Raw genomic sequence first — 17,432 nt, 5'->3', positions numbered from 1 at the left:
TACTCTTTGATGCTATGCTTACTATTAAAGTTAAACGACCCTGGATTTGTTTTCGCTGTCTCATTGCATTTCGGTCCTGCCGGATGTAAATGTGCAAGTAATTCTCTACGCATCCTTACTCAATACTTTTACTCTACCTGACTTAAACAAAAAAACTTATCACTTATCAACATGGAGACGGACTTTATGACCCTAACCCGTTTCATGCTTGAGGAGCAAAGCCGCTGTGAGGGAGCAACTGGCGAAATGACACAGCTCCTCAACGCCATCAGCACGGCGGTGAAGGCGGTGTCCTCAGCAGTAAGAAAGGCTGGGATGGCTAAGTTGTAAGCACTTCCTTGTATATTAATTTAATTCAGTACTATTATATATCAGCTAGGCCTAAGTAAAACAGATACTGTCGAGGTAATTAACATACTTATAGTGGCTGGGCTGGGGAAGTGACACGTCACGTGTTTATTTTATTATCTAGAGGTATAACTACAGACGTGTCAACCTAGGTACTGGGGGGTGTGTGCAATTTCAAAAAAAGGGGTGTGGCTGCTTAAGTAGGCTTAGGCCAGGAAGATGTACAAAAATAATTACTTTTTACATCTCCCTGCTATTATTATTACCAGTAGATGCTTCTCTTCTTACATACATGCTTTTAAAAGGGAAGAGGATGTTATGATTATTTATTATATTGGTCTTATTGCTCAAAATTGAATCTGAACACCCTACCATTGGGCCTTATTTTGGGCAGTGTTCTAGGAACAAGTGCCTATTTTTAACATATTGTCAGTACACAATGATAAGTCGCATATTTCCCAAATTCCTATACCAACATGCTTCCCAGTAAAGGCAGCCAATCTTTGCACATGATATCTGGTGGGCAGGTATGTAGTTTGTTTCCTGTATAATTTTGACTATTATCCAACGAATTATGCATCATGAATTACAGTGATTTTGAGGACCAAATTTTTAAACAATTTCAGGTACGGTATTGCAGGCTCTCAGAACACAACTGGAGATGAACAAAAGAAGCTGGATGTTCTTGCTAATAATGTTTTTGTTAACATGATAAAATCATCGTTCACTACTTGTGCTATGGTCTCGGAAGAAAATGAAAACCTCATTCTTGTTGATGTTGATAAGGCTGGTAAATATATTGTGACCTTTGACCCACTGGATGGCTCTTCAAACATTGACTGTTTAGTATCCATTGGCTCTATATTTGGTATATGGAAAAAGGTAGTGTTAATTAAGTTAATTACATTTTTACACAACACAGTACATACAAAAACAATATAGCTTTCAGAATTGAATTCCTTGTCTATTTGTATCCCAAGGTGGGTCTATTGCTGGGTACTACCCTTGGACAGGGAGGGTGACATAAAATTTGTTCATTTTCTTTTTCAGTTTATTTAACTTTAAAAACTAAATGATTTGAATGAGAGATAGAACTTAACATTACGATAAAATACTTACAGATTAATCATGCACTACCCAGAACCTACTCTACAGTGATTGTCCAATAGAGCATGAGTAATTCCTTCTTCCACCCTACTGTACTTTTTTGACTGTCAAACATTATTATTAACTATACATTTATTATATAAATTAGAAAATGAGGGTCACATATCCCCTTCTCCTTGCACTTGTGTAAAATCAAAGTCTTTATCTGGCCACTGTCATGTCACGGCCACCTCTTTTTCTGGATTAAACAAGTGATACCCCATAACTCCTCCCCCACCTCCACTGTGTACACTCTGCTTTTCAAAGTCTCCTTCTGGCCACTGCCACTATGGGTGTCGATAGACAACCCCACCCTACATTCCTTGCACCACCTCTTCCCTGGCCATGGGAAAAAATTATTAATAGCTTGATTTGTGATTTTCAGGAGCATGATGGAGCAGCAACAGAAGCTGATTGTCTTCAACCAGGATCTAAAATGGTAGCGGCAGGGTATGCGTTATTTGGTAGCGCCACAGCAATGGTCATCTCAACTGGATGTGGCATCAACGAATTCATGTTGGATCCGGTAGGTCGCCTGCAGACACTTTACTTTTTTTGTATAATTTGGGCAATTATATGCAAGAATTCATGCTAATTCTTTGTAGAATACAGCATATAATGACATGATGATATCATACTTGGCTTACTTTATTTTATTTTATTTATCTATTTTCATTTGTTCAGATATATGGTAAAAAGTACAAAAAGTCAGAACAAGTGAAATTATTGCTGTACAAAAATTCAAGAAAACCAAATATATACATCAAATACATTCAAACAAACAAAATATTACAAACAACATCAGAATTAATAATCACCAAAAATTAGAAATATACAAGTCATTGGCTACAAAAATAAAGCTTAAAAATACAAATTTAACATTTAAAAAATATGTTCATACAGTATCATATTAAATATCACAAATTTCATCATTTTGAAAATATTAACTTCTTTTTTCATTAATAAGTTCTGTATTAGTCATTATTGAAATAGTTATTGAAAATATTATCACTATTTATTAAATATATTATTATTTTACTGAGTTTTTTTTTAATAATTTAAAATTTTTGTTTTAAAGTGATTAATCATATATGTTTATCTTAAATTCTCATTGTAGTGAATCACTCTATATAAAAAATCTCTATGTGAAAATAAAATATATAAAACCTATAAATTGATAGTGTTACAGAACTCTTGTATAATGGTTTTTTTTTTTTTTTATAATGTTTTTTTTTTTTTTTTTTTTTGTTCATCACAAAATTTCCACCCAACTGATTTTTTAAACGTAGAATGATTAAATTATGATTTAAATAAAGGTATTTGATGTATTTGAATATAAAATAAATACCTATGTGATTTTGGTTAATGTGATTTCATTTTGTTTTCATAGGCTATTGGTGAGTTTGTTCTGACAGAACGCAGCATAATGATGAAGACAAGAGGGAAAATATTCAGCATTAATGAAGGCTATGCCATGTACTGGGATGATGCTACCAAGGAGTATATTCACTCCAAGAAGTTTCCTGAGGATGGTAAAGCACCATATGGCGCTCGCTATATTGGATCCATGGTAGCAGATATGCACAGGACCATCAAATATGGTGGCATATTTCTGTACCCTTCTACATCTGTCGGTGATTACAGGTCTTCAGCAGATTTTGGTCTTAACTAGAAAAATAAATAAGACATTCATTTTTGGCAGCAGAGAGGTATCTTTAGTTGAAGGGGTAGATGTGTATAAGAGACAGCCAGTGAACCACGCTCATAAATAAGCAAGTTATGTTAACACTGTCGTTTTAGAGGATTTTACTATCAATATATAAAAGGTGTGGTCACATGATGCAGAAGCTGTCTCTTATACACATCTAGATGTGTATAAGAGACAGGGTTTATTTGGTGCAAACACCAAGGATAGTCCACTAAAGTCTAGAAGAAGATTTATTTCCAGTGGGGTCTTTCTGGTGGTGATTGGCCAGTACACCAGAAGACAATCCCCTACCCTTTTCCGAAGAGTGTGCTGCATTCTTTAACATGCACATGGGCCATAAGTGCACACGGGACCAAGTGGTATCAGTATTAAAAAGAGGAAGGGAGGGAGAGGGTATGGGAAAACTACCTGGAGAAGTGAGGTAATTTGAGGTGAGATGAACTTGAATGTTTTTTTGCCAAATGGAGGCACAAACATGTAAATTAAAAATATAAACGGATTCCCATATCTAGGTTAAAACTGGTTAAAAACAGATATCTTTGGAGTCAACGGCCAACCATTAATTAGTTTGAGGAATAGGAGTAGTTTAGCCTCATTGGTATTATTATTATTATTATTATTATTATTATTATTATTATTATTATTTATTATTATTATTATCATTTTATTGTTATTTGTATTTTCTTATATTATTTCTGTGTAAAGCGCATAGGAGCAATGTGCAATATTCACTATATAATATATTATTATTAATATTATTATTATTATTATTTTTTTTTTTTTGTTATTATTATTATTATTATATCTTTGTATTATATCTTTGATTTCTTCCAGCTTCGTCTTCAGTATGAAAGCAACCCGATGGCATATTTGGTAGAACAAGCTGGAGGGATGGCAACCACTGGGAATGAGAGAATTCTGGACCTAGTCCCTAAGAGCATTCATGACCGATGCCCAGTTATTATGGGGTCTTACCATGATGTCAAAGAATACCTAGAATGCAAGAAAAAACATGGAAAATAGAATTTTATAACAAATAACGCCAATAAATGAGTTAACCATCATAAAGTGTGGTTTGTCACTGTTCAGGTATTTTTGGTACAGTCATTTTTTTATATAGTTACATTCCAGTTTATAAAGAAATATTTTGTCCACCTTGTTTGATCGATTAGAAAAGACAGCATATATATTTTTATAAGATCAATAAACTAAACACTTTAGTAGCGTACAATTTTACTTTTACTAGTTTTTTTTAATCAATTTTTCAATATTTGTAAAGTTTAGTTTTTGCAATTAATATTAATTATACAACAGTAACTGCTATGAAATTTATACTGGCACTAAGAAACTCGAAAATTCAAATATATAAATAAAGTAGTCCTTCACAAATAAGGAACGTTTACATTAAAGTCAGACTTGCCAAAAGTCCCTTATTTTCTTTTCTTATTCTGGACAGCGCCACCAACGAGTAAGTATGGGACGCCAATTAAATTTGCTATTGCGTGCACTAAGAAAAATAAAAAATGAGTAACCTAAAATTATTGCCAGCAGCCCGGGCTATCCAGAAGTTGGCATAGAACCCAAAATGTCTGACGAGAAAGAAAACTGATCCCCTTTGTTTCTGTGAGTTTTTTCTTCGATTTTTTGGGTGGCAGTATATCTTTAAAATGCATATAATTTTGAAGGGTAATTTCTTGTTAACTTATACTTTTTATATGTCCCGATTTTAAATTCTGATATGTATTTTCTTCCATATTTAGTTTATTTAATACCTTTGCTAAACATTCCACATTCGTTCGTGAAAAACAAAAAATATCCTCAATAAGGTGTTTTATAAAGCAAGTAACCAGTGAACCACGCTCATAAATAAGCAAGTTATGTTAACACTGTCGTTTTAGAGGATTTTACTATCAATATATAAAAGGTGTGGTCACATGATGCAGAAGATACCAGAAAGGAATTTTGTACGATTAAACCCACATTTTGCTATATAACATGATTGTACGAATCCATTCACATGTCTGCAAATTTTCACTCGATTTTTGTTGATAAATCGAATTGTATCAGCGAAATAATAATGCAAGATAGGCTGTTTTTTTCAAACAATGTTTTCAACACCGATAACCGATAGCAAACAAATAAGGAACTAGGTAATAAACATATATTTTTTACAAAATTATTCAAGAAAATATCTGTTGAATTTATATTTATCTTCATTTTATGGCTATGGTATGTAACAATAAAAACTTTTATATAAACTCGTATTTGTATGGATTATCCTTAAATCTATTATATTGTTTGTAATTATTTTATCAACATTGGGTTTACTTGTGTATCATATACCATAACATATTTATTTCACCAGTAAAACAGCAAAAAATTATTGACTGGCCGGATTTCCCAAAAGCAACGTTACTGTCACGTGGCTCTTAGGTAGTGGCTTATGACCAATAGCGAATTTTTGTATTTTGTATTGTGCTGGACGCAGTACTAATGCCTTCTGTCCAGATAAATGGTGATGTTAAGGTAAATTGTACGATGATGGTTATGTTAATAAAATATTATACTGTTTTACTATAATAATATTTTATTAAAAAATTTACCTAAAATATTCCTGTCTCTTATACACATCTAGATGTGTATAAGAGACAGAGGCAAGGCTTTGGAACAGCACCAGTTCCCGGTGTTTTCCTTATAACCTATACAGAGCCGTATATAGAGAGTTTGGCCAACTCTGTTTCACGGGATTCGATATACGCGCGTGTGATTGGGTGGATCGCAATCACCTGACTTACACCGGCCATGTTGTCACCAAAACAAAACATTAAAGCTATACGTGCGCATGCGCCTGGGCTGTTTGGTAACGACATGGCGTCCATGCGCCAAGTTGGCCAAACTCTCTATCTACGGCTCTGAACCTATAATTGTGCTACTGCCCTCTTGAAAGGGTGATTCACATTCTGACAAGGTTCCGGCTGACAATGAACTTAAATCTGTATCATTATAATACTGATGTGAAGAGACGTGTTCTTAGGCCTACATATCCATTCTGGTCTGGCTTAAAAATGATATTTTTTCCTCGATTTCGTCTGACCAAGATGTCAGCAATATAAGGCTTTGATCAAATCACTACTGTCGGGGCACTACCACGACGTTTATTATCAGCCTTACTTAGGCCCCTATATAGGCTGTGGTATAACTTAATGAATGGAATGCTCATAGAAATTATTGAATAGTACAAAAATCGGCCCGCCACTGATCCAAAAAGCTCTATAACGGTGTTTTGCCCTGGGTTTATGGTTAATGTAACTGAAGCAATTTTGATGCAATAAATAGTGAAGTGAAAGCACTTTGAAACTAGTTGAGATTTTTTTGTATCATCACCAGCTTTCGTATACACAGTACGGTAAGTGCAGGGGCTGTCTCTTATACACATCTAGATGCTTTTGCAGAGCTCTGGAACTGTCTCTTATACACATCTAGATGTGTATAAGAGAGTGGTCGGGTATCGCTCAAAATCTCTCGGAAGTGGTCCAGGGGCCAATTTAGGGTTTTCAAAGTCTTATTTAATCAATTTTAGATAGAGGGCTATTTATTGAAAGACTTATGTCCCCTGGCCCACTAATGCCACCCATGGTTGATTGAAGTGTACTTTGTACACGAAGAAGTGTACATGAACGCTTTTGAAAATTAAAACTTCAACTGCAGTCTCAAACTGCTACTTTTACTGTTTATTGTTGTACAACTAGTACGGCTCACCATTATTCAATTTAATGTATTGCAATCAAATAAATATGACAAAAGTTCCAGAGACTACTGTATATCTCATTAAAAAAATATAGGCATTAGTGGTGCCATTGTAGGCCACCTAAAGTGCCATGACAAAAATGTTTTTGCCTCACCCCACTGACCATGGTGGGGCTGAGGTTATCTGGAACGTCCATTTGTGAAATTGACTTTCTGAAAGCCCCCACCCCCACGTTTTCAGATTTCTGGATCCGCCATTGATAGTAACTTACTTTTTAACTAACAGTGATGTCGGTGATTACAGGTCTTCAGCAGATTTTGGTCTTAACTAGAAAAATAAATAAGACATTCATTTTTGGCAGCAGAGAGGTATCTTTAGTTGAAGGGGTCTTTGATTGGTGGGGTCTATTATAGGGAGACCTATAGGCCTTTATATCAAATTCTAAACACAATATTATAGCAATAACAAAAGTTTAATGAACTATCGAATTGTTGTTGGCGTGACAAATACCGACTTTAACCGTCCACAGGTCGGTAGATAACATAATGATATGCTGTGCTATTACTCTTACTCTCATGTTTAAATAAAATTCTACCTTGAACTTATTATTTTATCAATAGGTGGAATAGTTTTCAATTTAAATTTCATAACCAAATGCACCTAAATTGTATAGTCTTAATGCACCACTGAAAAAAGAGGTAATACATTTTTTTCCGACTGAGTTGAGTTGTGAGGAAGAGCAAATAGACAAAGGAAACAATATCAGAAATATCAATAGAAAGCTAAAATAACTGCATAATACAGATTTTAAACAATTACATTGTTTTGTAAAAGATTGTACAAGTATGCCTACAGTGGGCCCTTTCACCAGAGCCGGAGCTGTGGCGTGAGGCTGTAATTGCAAGTGGGCCGAAATACTCTGTGGCTAACACACAAAACCAGATTTTTTGCGATTTTTTTTCCCTCGGGTTCGGGGGCCTATCTTTTCCCATTGGGGCCTGTGGGCCTGAGGCTGGCGCCCCCAAAAGCCCCTATGTTAATCTGGCCCTGGCTTTTATCGGCAACTATCTAAATACCCGGAAAGGGAAAGAACCACGGCTATTTGTTGACCTACTCACAGTAATATCGGCCGATGATGTATCCATCTATTATTAGTGCATTTTACTCTTAAATTATATACATGTAGATCTATATTTTTAGCCTTATAAAGATTCGGTAGCCCTATTTGTTGAAGTTTAAGATAACATAACTAATTTCCTAAACTTGGCACACCCCCCACGAACCCTGTTTACTTAATGATTATAGCGTCCTTGTGTTCCGTCCCTTGTTTGTTATACAGCAAATATTTTTCCAATACCCGTCCACCATGGCGATCGAAGTTATTCAAAGGGCGATTTTACATTTCGATTGGAACTCCGGTTTGTTAGGAATACTTTTATTCTTTCTTATCTGTGTGTTATTTTGGAGACGTAGGAAATCTCAACTTAACTTTCCTCCGGGTCCGCTTGGATTGCCGTATATTGGAAATCTTTTGGCTTTAGCAGGCGAGGCCCCTCACGAGACTCTGATGAAGATATCTAACAAATATGGCAGTGTGTTTGGATTAAAGTTAGGTGTCTTTCCCGTTGTGGTTTTAAGTGATTACAAGAGCATCAAAGAGGCTTTTGTAAAATCTGGAGATAAATTTAGTGACAGACCAAGAATGGTAATGTTTGATGGAATCAGTAAAGGACGAGGTAAGATCATTACCCATAAGATGGGATAACTTAGGTCACTTTTTTCATATCCTTTGAAATGTCTCGCCAACTACCCCATTTAATCCAGAAAATACTTATAGTGAGATCATTGTTATGTAACTGGATGTGTCATTATTAGGAATGTGGCAATAATCTTAATAAATTTTAATTTTCTTTGTAACCCAAAGGTGTGATTGGAGCGTATCACGAAAAGGGACAAAAAGAGCAGCGGCGTTTTGCTCTGTCCGCGCTTCGGAGCTTTGGTATGGGGAAAAGGAGCTTCGAAGAAAAGATCACCGAAGAAATAGAAGTCTTCGTTGAGCACATCAAGAACAACTTTTCCAGAGTTGCCTTTGATCCCTCGCACATCATCAGTACATCTGTTTCTAATGTCACTTGTTCAATCATCTTTGGTCGTAGGTTCGACTACCGTGACAAAACATTCATGGAAATGCTGAGGATAATGCACCGAAGTATCGAACTCTCAACCAATGCCAGTGCCATGAATTTCCTGCCTGTTTTGAAATATGTACCACATACTGCTTTTGCAGAGCTCTGGAAAAATTACCTGACTTTTAAAGATTTCCAAATAGGTATTTTCAATGAACATTTAAAGGAATACGATCCAGAGAACCCACGAGATTTTATCGACATATACAGGACACAAATCTCCAAGGATAAAAGTGGAGTGACATCTTTCGACGAGGCTAACATGGCATTCGTTACAGCAGATTTATTCGTCGCTGGGACAGAGACCACAGCAACTACACTACTCTGGGCACTGCTGTACATGACACTGTATCCAGACATTCAACAGAAGGTACAGGATGAACTGGATAAAGTAGTAGGAGCAGGGAGTCACCCAACGAAAGAACATATTCAACGGCTTCCGTACACTGAAGCTGTGCTTCTGGAGATTCAGAGAATGGGTGCAATCGTTCCTCTCGGAGTACCCCATGCTGCATCACTCGACACAAAATTTCATGGATATGATGTAAAGAAAGGTACGATTATTATAGCGAATATTTTTGCAGTATTACGAGATCCTGACCTTTGGGAAGATCCGAACGTATTCGATCCGAATCGATTCCTAGATGCTAACAATCAAGTCGTTAGGCGTGAGGAACTGATTCCGTTTTCGATTGGTGAGACAAAGTTTATTTATTTGTTTCTTAATTGTGATCCGATTAATATTTTAGACTGCTTAGATAGTTTCTTTCATGTTATATTATTTTTTAACCATCCAAATGTAATGTATAGTTATGTATATAGGCCCAGAATATATATGATAATAAAGTTTTTTTTTTGTTTTGTTTTTTTTTTTATTTCACCAGGTCGACGTGCGTGTCTGGGAGAACAATTGGCTAAAATGGAACTGTATTTATTCTTTACCAATCTCATGATGCGTTTTAACTTCAGACGACCAGACAACGCACCAGAACCAAACTTGCGCGGCAAGACGGCAGCAACACGAATACCTCACAGTTTTGAAATAAAAGCAACATCAAGGGTTGCATAGTTACCTGGACCTATTAACCTGGAAATAGGGATTCAGGGATTCTAATTAGAGGAGCTCATTAGAGATAGACAGGTTCCAATCCCAAAAATGATGATGCAATTATAGCCTAATAGGCATTTTTAGGTAGAAGCTCGAATCCACTTGATTTAGAATATTTTGACCATGTTGATTACGAATCTGGTGGACCCAAAGCAAAATTCTTCGATCTAATGGTCAAAATGACCGATTATATGCAAAATTATCCATTGTTTGGGGAAAAAATCTGTGTTTCGGTTACTATAAATCATACAGAGTTCATTTTGGTCAGTGGTGGCGCCAGAGGGGGGATGGGGAAGCCCAGCCCCCCCCCCCCCCATGTCGAGAAGGACGAGTAAATTTTGTTGGGGAATAAACAAATAAAAAAAAAAGATTTACTTTTATTAAACTACTGTATTTGTGTTAACTTTTCATCACAATATAATAATAATAATAATAATAATAATAATAGTAATAATAATAATAATAATAATAATAATAATAGTAATAGTTAGATGAGACTAACTAAAAATAATTCTGTTATAACAAATGCTCGTTTGGATAGCCTCAAAGTCCTTGGAATACATCGTGATAGGGTAAGCAACCTCAACCTTGACAGCGTGGTTGACAGATTTCGTGCAAAATTTAAAAAATGTGGAAATTCACTTTCAAAAATGAGGATTTGAAAATAAATTAGATGGTTACATTGCATACTCTTTGTTTCTTGTTTTATTCAAAGTGTTTTGGTTTTGGAAGCTGATTTCAACATTAGAAAACATAGCCTACAAGAAGTCATATTATAGTAGCTCGATGCCTATCAAATAAGTAATAAAAATTCGCCATAATTTGTCAAATATCCGTGGGTTCCAGGCGCCTCCTGGGCCCCACCGGGGGCCCTAGGCGGCCCCCCTGGCCGTCAGCCAAGTGAGACTCGATTCGCTCCACTAACCCTTCCCCTCCCGTCGGGGCCCTTAGCCCCTCCGTCGGGCAGGTCCTGGCGCCATCACTGATTTTGGTACCAAACTCTTCGGAAGACTCATGTTTCTATTCGATATAATAGAACATTTCCAAAACAGAATACCAGGAAAAAGTTATTACCAAAACCACAAGTTTTTGGCCAAAAAACATGTTTTTAAATAATTTTCTTGTTTTCAGAGCCATCAAATGCTTCCACTTATTCGATGGTGACAAATGATAACCAGGGAGATGTTTACATCTCCCTGTGATAACTAAAGTTACAATAATGACAAATAATAAATATTTAAAAAGAAATTCTAACTAATAAGTTATGCATAAATATATAATTGGTTTAATTTTTTTTAAAAGCCGGTTTTAAAGAAATGTAGGAATAAATTTGACTGTCTCATTCATGAAATGCTATTTATTAGACAATTAAAACCCAGTCTGAATAAACAATGTGACTCTGTCAAAGCAAAGCTGTTTATCTAACACAGGGATTAATATCCCACTGTTATGAACTTTGACATTGTATATTAGCTTTTTTCTATTGACTATAGTTGCTGTATATTCTATACTTCATCATTTGATCTTGAAAATGACACCATGAAGGAGTCGAAACGTCGATCCTTTCTTTTTAGCGTTATTTTTAAATTAAATATTTTTGGTAAAATTGTAAAAAAATCCGGAAAACTCGGTAACTCTGTTAATATTTGTGCAGGAGGGTTGAATTTGGTCTCCTATTACTCAGAAAAAACATATTTCTATTAGCTGTAATGAAACATTTTCTCCAAAAAAATTAACATGAAAATATTTATTAGTAAAAACCTACAATTTAGGGCAAAACACATGCTTTTTAAAATGCTTATTTTAAAGGCCGTAAGATGTTTTAATTCATTACTACTTGTACTAGTACTTGTAGCGGTCTGATTTCAGACATTCGTTAGCCATTTATATTATGTTGATTAAAAGACTGCATTGAATCCTGGCAAATGATCTAAATTGACATTAATACTTTTTTTTTCCATTATTCTTATACTTATGTGCATAAAAATGTACTTAATTTTACAAAAATGTTTTGGTGAAATTTGGCAAAATCAGGAACACTCTGTAACTTTGTTATTATATGTTCAGGAGAGTTGAATTTGGTCTCATAGGATTATCACTCAGAATAAATATATATGTATTACCTGTAATGGAAGATTTTTTTCCAAATATTACCATGAAAATATTTATAAGCAAAACCTGTTTTTTGGGTAAGTTTAACATAATTTTTATAATTTTCATAATTGGCTGTTGAGGATGAAAACATAAAGAAATAGGTTGCCTGTATCTGCTGACCTCATATATGCAGGCACAGTTAGTTCAAATCAGTACTAACATTCAGAGTGCATGTGTATAGCCACCGTATTGAACGTTATCGGCAGGTATATGTTAGGTGGATGAATAAATAAAACTAGTTCATAATGTGATTGTTAAATTTGAATTCATTAAAAAAGCAACTTTTTAATAATGCTAATCTTGTGTGACAATCATGTAATGGTCAAGTAGCCAGTAATTTATTGAATGCTAAAGCAACATTTGATTTGTATCCGACCAGTTCGCCGAGCTCCAGATTTTCCAAATCTAGGAACAAAATTTATTCAATATAAATCATTAATACAATGACAAAGTAATGTATATGGTACATTAATAGGCAAATGAATATAATTCAATTTATTGAGTTGTTTACAATGCCAATTTGTCAAATTCCAGTTAGCTAACTTAACAATCATGATACCCACTTTTCCGAAACCCAGTTTGTTGAAATTCAGTTTGCCGAAAATTAACCCAGTGTTCTAAATCATTTTGTCTACTATTCTACCTTCAAAAGGACAGGGAGAAGCAGCCTACTTTGTTGATAAATGGGCTGTTCAAGCGGAGCCGTATGCCTATCGGATGCTACCCAAGTTCAGACAAAATATATGATTCTGTTTACTAGAAAAATTGATAGGCCTAGTTTGTGTCAGATTTCTCATTCTCTCTCGATAAAGCTACGGTGTTGCGGTGGCGGTTTCAGACACTTCGTCGTTAACAAAGAACCAATCTAACTGAATAAAATAACATGGTTTCTTAGAAAGTGGCTATAATAGCACTCATAGACTGCGAAAAATAATTGTGTTCATGCTTGATCGTTATTAAAAAGATTAAAATTAATTTTGGCGTTGGCATTTATTTAATTGATAAAAATATATTTCTATACTTTAGTGTTTGAAGTAAATATATATATATATATATATGGTTATGTTTTCCAAAATCTCGTCATTTATTATTAATTAATAAAAAACTGATTTAAATTAGTCCCGGCCGGCATTATTTCATAATGTCATTTCAGAAGGATGCATACGCGTAAACAAAGTAGCTCCAGATATTCATGCCTCTTTCAGTGTTTTGTCACAAATATGAGCCAACTATGTCTTTCTCAATATTTATATGTTGTTATTATTTTGTATCGCTATAATTTTCAATTATTTACAATTATCTCCGCAATATCCAGTCAATGGTACAGTAATACTTATGACCGTCACACATCACGTGTCGGATCGGTGGCCAGGTCACACTGCCGACAATCGATGGAAAACAAAAACAAGATAACATGATTTCCATTGAAATGTAAGTACAGTATTACATTATTAATATTTAGTTCCAAAGTAAGAGCTATAGTCTACAGTTTAGGGTCATTCTTCAGTAAAGTGCCATTTTCCCGTCCCTCTGTTTTGATGTAGTATAAATTTTAAAATATTAAAGGAAGTTTTATTTTTATTGCGTTAATGCAATCTCGAACATATTTTTTAGTGAAATAAGTTGTTAAATATTTTAAAAGTAATCAACATGCTGTTTATTTTTCAACAAAAAGCCTCCAAAGTCGCGCACTTTGCATGTCCCGATTGGATTTCTTAAAAATTCCTAATGTCATAATTTGTAAAATAAATAACTTAAATAAATAAATGTACCACAAAAAGGTGAATACAATTATAGATGTCTTACAGATTTAAAATTAAAAATGACATCAATAGATCTATAAATACTTAAAATTTGACTTTTTTAGACTAAAAAAATTGTCCCTGAATTGTCATCATCTCCGTCACAATACTTTAAAATGCCATTATAGCTGTTAGCAAAATGACATAACAAGTTATGGATCAAACCATTTTGGTTGAAGGGGACCATACAGTAAGAAACAGTCCATTCTTGTACAGTTAAACCACCTATAACTGAAGAATTCATGCTTTTCTAATAACAAATAGGAAAGTACCTTTATTCAGCATCATCTCCGAACGCTTCAGAGTATCCTTTATTTATAATTTTTTTAGAAAAAAACAATTATATATACGATCAGAATTGTGTCATTTTCAAAGTACACATGACATTCACCCTGTAACACACTGCATATGGCACTGTATGATCTAACAAGTTTAATTCCTCATCTCCGTCACAGTCATTTCCATCACAATTTTACTGTGATGGAGATGACTTCTTTACGTTTCCTCAAAAAAGAATATATAATAACAATTATAATTGATCTGGTTTATGTCGTTAGAAACCTTTTTGCTCAATGTTTATTTTTCTATATTTAAATAATATAATCTATCTTTTAAATTTACTAAGATTCACATTTATGAGTATATCATCATCTCCGTCACAACAAAGTGTGATGGAGATGATTTCTTGATGTTTTCCGTTCTCAGAAACAGCTATAAAATAAAAATGGTAATTGATACGACTTATGTTGTTAGAAACCCGTTTGTTCAATGTGCATTATCCTATATTTAAATAATACAATCTATCTTTTAAATTTACTAAGATTCACATCTATATGTATATCATCATCTCCGTCACAAAAAGTGTGATGGAGATGATTCTTGCAATATTTGCTAATGTTACAGCACTGAAAATTGAATGCTTAAATAAACGTTTAAAATGCCCTAATTATCGTGCGAATGTTTATTATAGTTGTTATATGGCATAATGATGACATGTGTAATAAAAGAATTACAAATGTTAAACTTTTTTTTTTCATGATTTCTAAACCTCTAAAATGGCACATTAGCGAAGAATGACCCTTTACCTGTCAACTTTCCGACATTCGATTCTTTAGGCCCGTCTTAACCTACAGCTGGCCTAGGCTGGTAGGCCTAGCTTAGTCAATTAGGCCTAGGGAAGCCTGTAACCCACCACACAACATCACAAGCACCACATTGGCCATTGATAGCCAATAACGATCACTGTCACGATAATTTCGCAGGCATCTTATTCTAGCCCACCCGGGTAAACATGTTAAATGCTACATTAAACACCAAATATACGCCTACATGTTATTTTCAGTGTCTGTCAATCCGACATTAATTAGGCCTAGGCCTAGATTTTTATAGGGCCCTTTTAAAAACTTGTACCTACAGTAGGGCTAGGCTACGGGGTCGTGACAAACTGCGAGTCAGCGAGGCAGGCTGACATGCAAGCCATCTACAGTCGTCACACAGCCTGGTTCTCACGAGAGCCCTAGTATCCGGATCGGGATCTAACCGTTAGCACCTGCGTGAGAATGCCCGATCGGTTAGCGCTAACCGTTAGCGGCATCCGGATACGCTAACGGTTAGCACGCGCTATCGGTTAGCAAGCGCTATCGGTTATCAAGTTGAGGGCGTTATACTATCATCAACTAATCACACGTACGCGTTTGCAATTTCCAGTTTCTTTTTGGCCAGTGATTCGATCATCATATTGTTGGTATCCTCCGGATCGGGATTTTATCGCATGGACGCACGGCAGCTAACGGTTAGCAGGATCCAGATCCTGCTAACCGTTAGCTGCTGTGTGAGAACATAGACTACGTGAACTGCAATTCATGCGAGGCAGAAAGAAGTATAACTGCAGTATTGTACCAAAAGGGCGAGGCACCTTAAAACACGCTAAAACTCAGTAAAAGTGACAATGACAATATTTTAATATAATTTATGAGGTTCATACTACCTTCTCATCGAGTACTACTAAAATCAAACGATTTCCTTCTATCAAAAATTGACTTAGATGAACCCAGCCCGGCCATATGCATCGCTTTAGTATGAATCGCGACAGAGGCGCACCCTCGCCAATCTTGAAACCGATTCAACCATACAGGAACTGGAGAGGGCGACCGATGAGAGGATAGGGTGAATAGACCGAATTAGCGACGAAAGATGACGTCATCATAATTTGGCCGAGTGTGTATAAAATTGTAAAAAAGGCCTAAAAGTCCAATTCTATAACGTTGGGAGTTTTTGTATGGTCCAGGAAAACAAGCAAAAAAAAAAAAAAAAAAAAAAAACCAAAGTACGCGGGTAAAATACTTTTTAAAACATTGGTAGGTTAAGGAAGGTTCATAAAACCATCAGAAGATGTTTTATTTGATTTTCATGTAAAATTAAGTTAAATATATACGTAGAGTTTTTACCGGCTAGGCCTCGGCCCCTGACACTTGTTGCACGACAACGCGACATGGCTGGATGTGATGATTGAGTGAGGCCTGACTGTAAACGTACAGCTCCGTGCTGTCGTCAAGTCTTTTACTTGTTTAAACATCCAGTCTGCCAAAGTTATTGGTGTGAATTTAGGAACATTATTCAATAATTTTGAATAACTTAGATACAACACATTTCATGAGTTTTGCAACAAGCACATTCATCGACAGACACCATGATTCACTGTGAGTGAATACACGGCTGCCGTCGACGTGCTGTATTACACAGGCAGACACGACCAATGTACGTTTTATTCCCAAAATAGTACGATTTATTCTCGTTATATTTCACATTTGGCATACACAATCGTAGAGAAAAGATGACGTTACATGTAACAATGGTTTCTGTAAGTTTAAATCATGCTCAACTTTACACACAAATCGTGTATGAGACATTTTAGTAAAGGCTATTTTCTTAAATTACTGTGTAAATCGCCTATCTTCGTGCGTTTGTTTTGGTTCGAATTCTAAATAGACGAATCGTACAACCTGCATGTTTGATGACTTTTATGATGATTGATTCTATTGATATAGACGTATTATGAAAAATTAATAAACTAGAAATTGCAAATTGCAAGTGAAGTGCTGCGAAGTACAACTGCATATAAATGTTCTTCAAACAAAATTATTTATGCGAGTCAAGTGAAAATAATGAATAATAAAACTATAACAAATAATATGAGACACGACCCATTGTCTATATTAGAACACTTCTCATT

General features: G+C 35.1%; 2 protein-coding genes across 2 annotated transcripts; both read left to right on the top strand.

Moving 5' to 3' along the window:
- The first annotated feature begins 6 nt into the window (after window positions 1-6).
- Window positions 7-5,466, top strand: LOC117111844 (fructose-1,6-bisphosphatase isozyme 2-like). Its single transcript, XM_033254852.1, has 5 exons — window positions 7-326; window positions 975-1,230; window positions 1,880-2,020; window positions 2,885-3,124; window positions 3,983-5,466. The coding sequence occupies exons 1-5, from the start codon at window positions 172-174 to the stop codon at window positions 4,223-4,225; spliced, it is 1,035 nt and encodes a 344-aa protein (XP_033110743.1). The 5' UTR covers window positions 7-171; the 3' UTR covers window positions 4,226-5,466.
- A 2,618-nt stretch (window positions 5,467-8,084) lies between these two features.
- Window positions 8,085-10,691, top strand: LOC117111834 (cytochrome P450 2U1-like). Its single transcript, XM_033254836.1, has 3 exons — window positions 8,085-8,686; window positions 8,875-9,831; window positions 10,021-10,691. The coding sequence occupies exons 1-3, from the start codon at window positions 8,317-8,319 to the stop codon at window positions 10,203-10,205; spliced, it is 1,512 nt and encodes a 503-aa protein (XP_033110727.1). The 5' UTR covers window positions 8,085-8,316; the 3' UTR covers window positions 10,206-10,691.
- The last annotated feature ends 6,741 nt before the right edge of the window (window positions 10,692-17,432 follow it).

This window comes from Anneissia japonica, unplaced genomic scaffold, assembly GCF_011630105.1.
Source record: "Anneissia japonica isolate Jap-2015-1 unplaced genomic scaffold, ASM1163010v1 scaffold1203_len951721_cov167, whole genome shotgun sequence".
NCBI classification, from domain to species: domain Eukaryota; kingdom Metazoa; phylum Echinodermata; class Crinoidea; order Comatulida; family Comatulidae; genus Anneissia; species Anneissia japonica.
Note: the sequence above shows the minus strand (reverse complement) of the source record. Positions and strands in the feature narration are given on the sequence as shown.

What these genes read in the sequence shown, in the direction of transcription:
- LOC117111834 (XM_033254836.1), top strand. Translation starts at nt 8,317, where the DNA reads ATGGCGATCGAAGTTATTCAAAGGGCGATTTTACATTTCGATTGGAAC. An exon ending in TGGAATCAGTAAAGGACGAG is followed by an intron (nt 8,687 to 8,874) that starts GTAAGATCATTA and finishes TGTAACCCAAAG; the next exon opens with GTGTGATTGGAGCGTATCAC. An exon ending in ACTGATTCCGTTTTCGATTG is followed by an intron (nt 9,832 to 10,020) that starts GTGAGACAAAGT and finishes TTATTTCACCAG; the next exon opens with GTCGACGTGCGTGTCTGGGA.
- LOC117111844 (XM_033254852.1), top strand. Translation starts at nt 172, where the DNA reads ATGGAGACGGACTTTATGACCCTAACCCGTTTCATGCTTGAGGAGCAA. An exon ending in AAGGCTGGGATGGCTAAGTT is followed by an intron (nt 327 to 974) that starts GTAAGCACTTCC and finishes AAACAATTTCAG; the next exon opens with GTACGGTATTGCAGGCTCTC. An exon ending in TTCTGTACCCTTCTACATCT is followed by an intron (nt 3,125 to 3,982) that starts GTCGGTGATTAC and finishes TATTTTTTTTTT; the next exon opens with TTTGTTATTATTATTATTAT.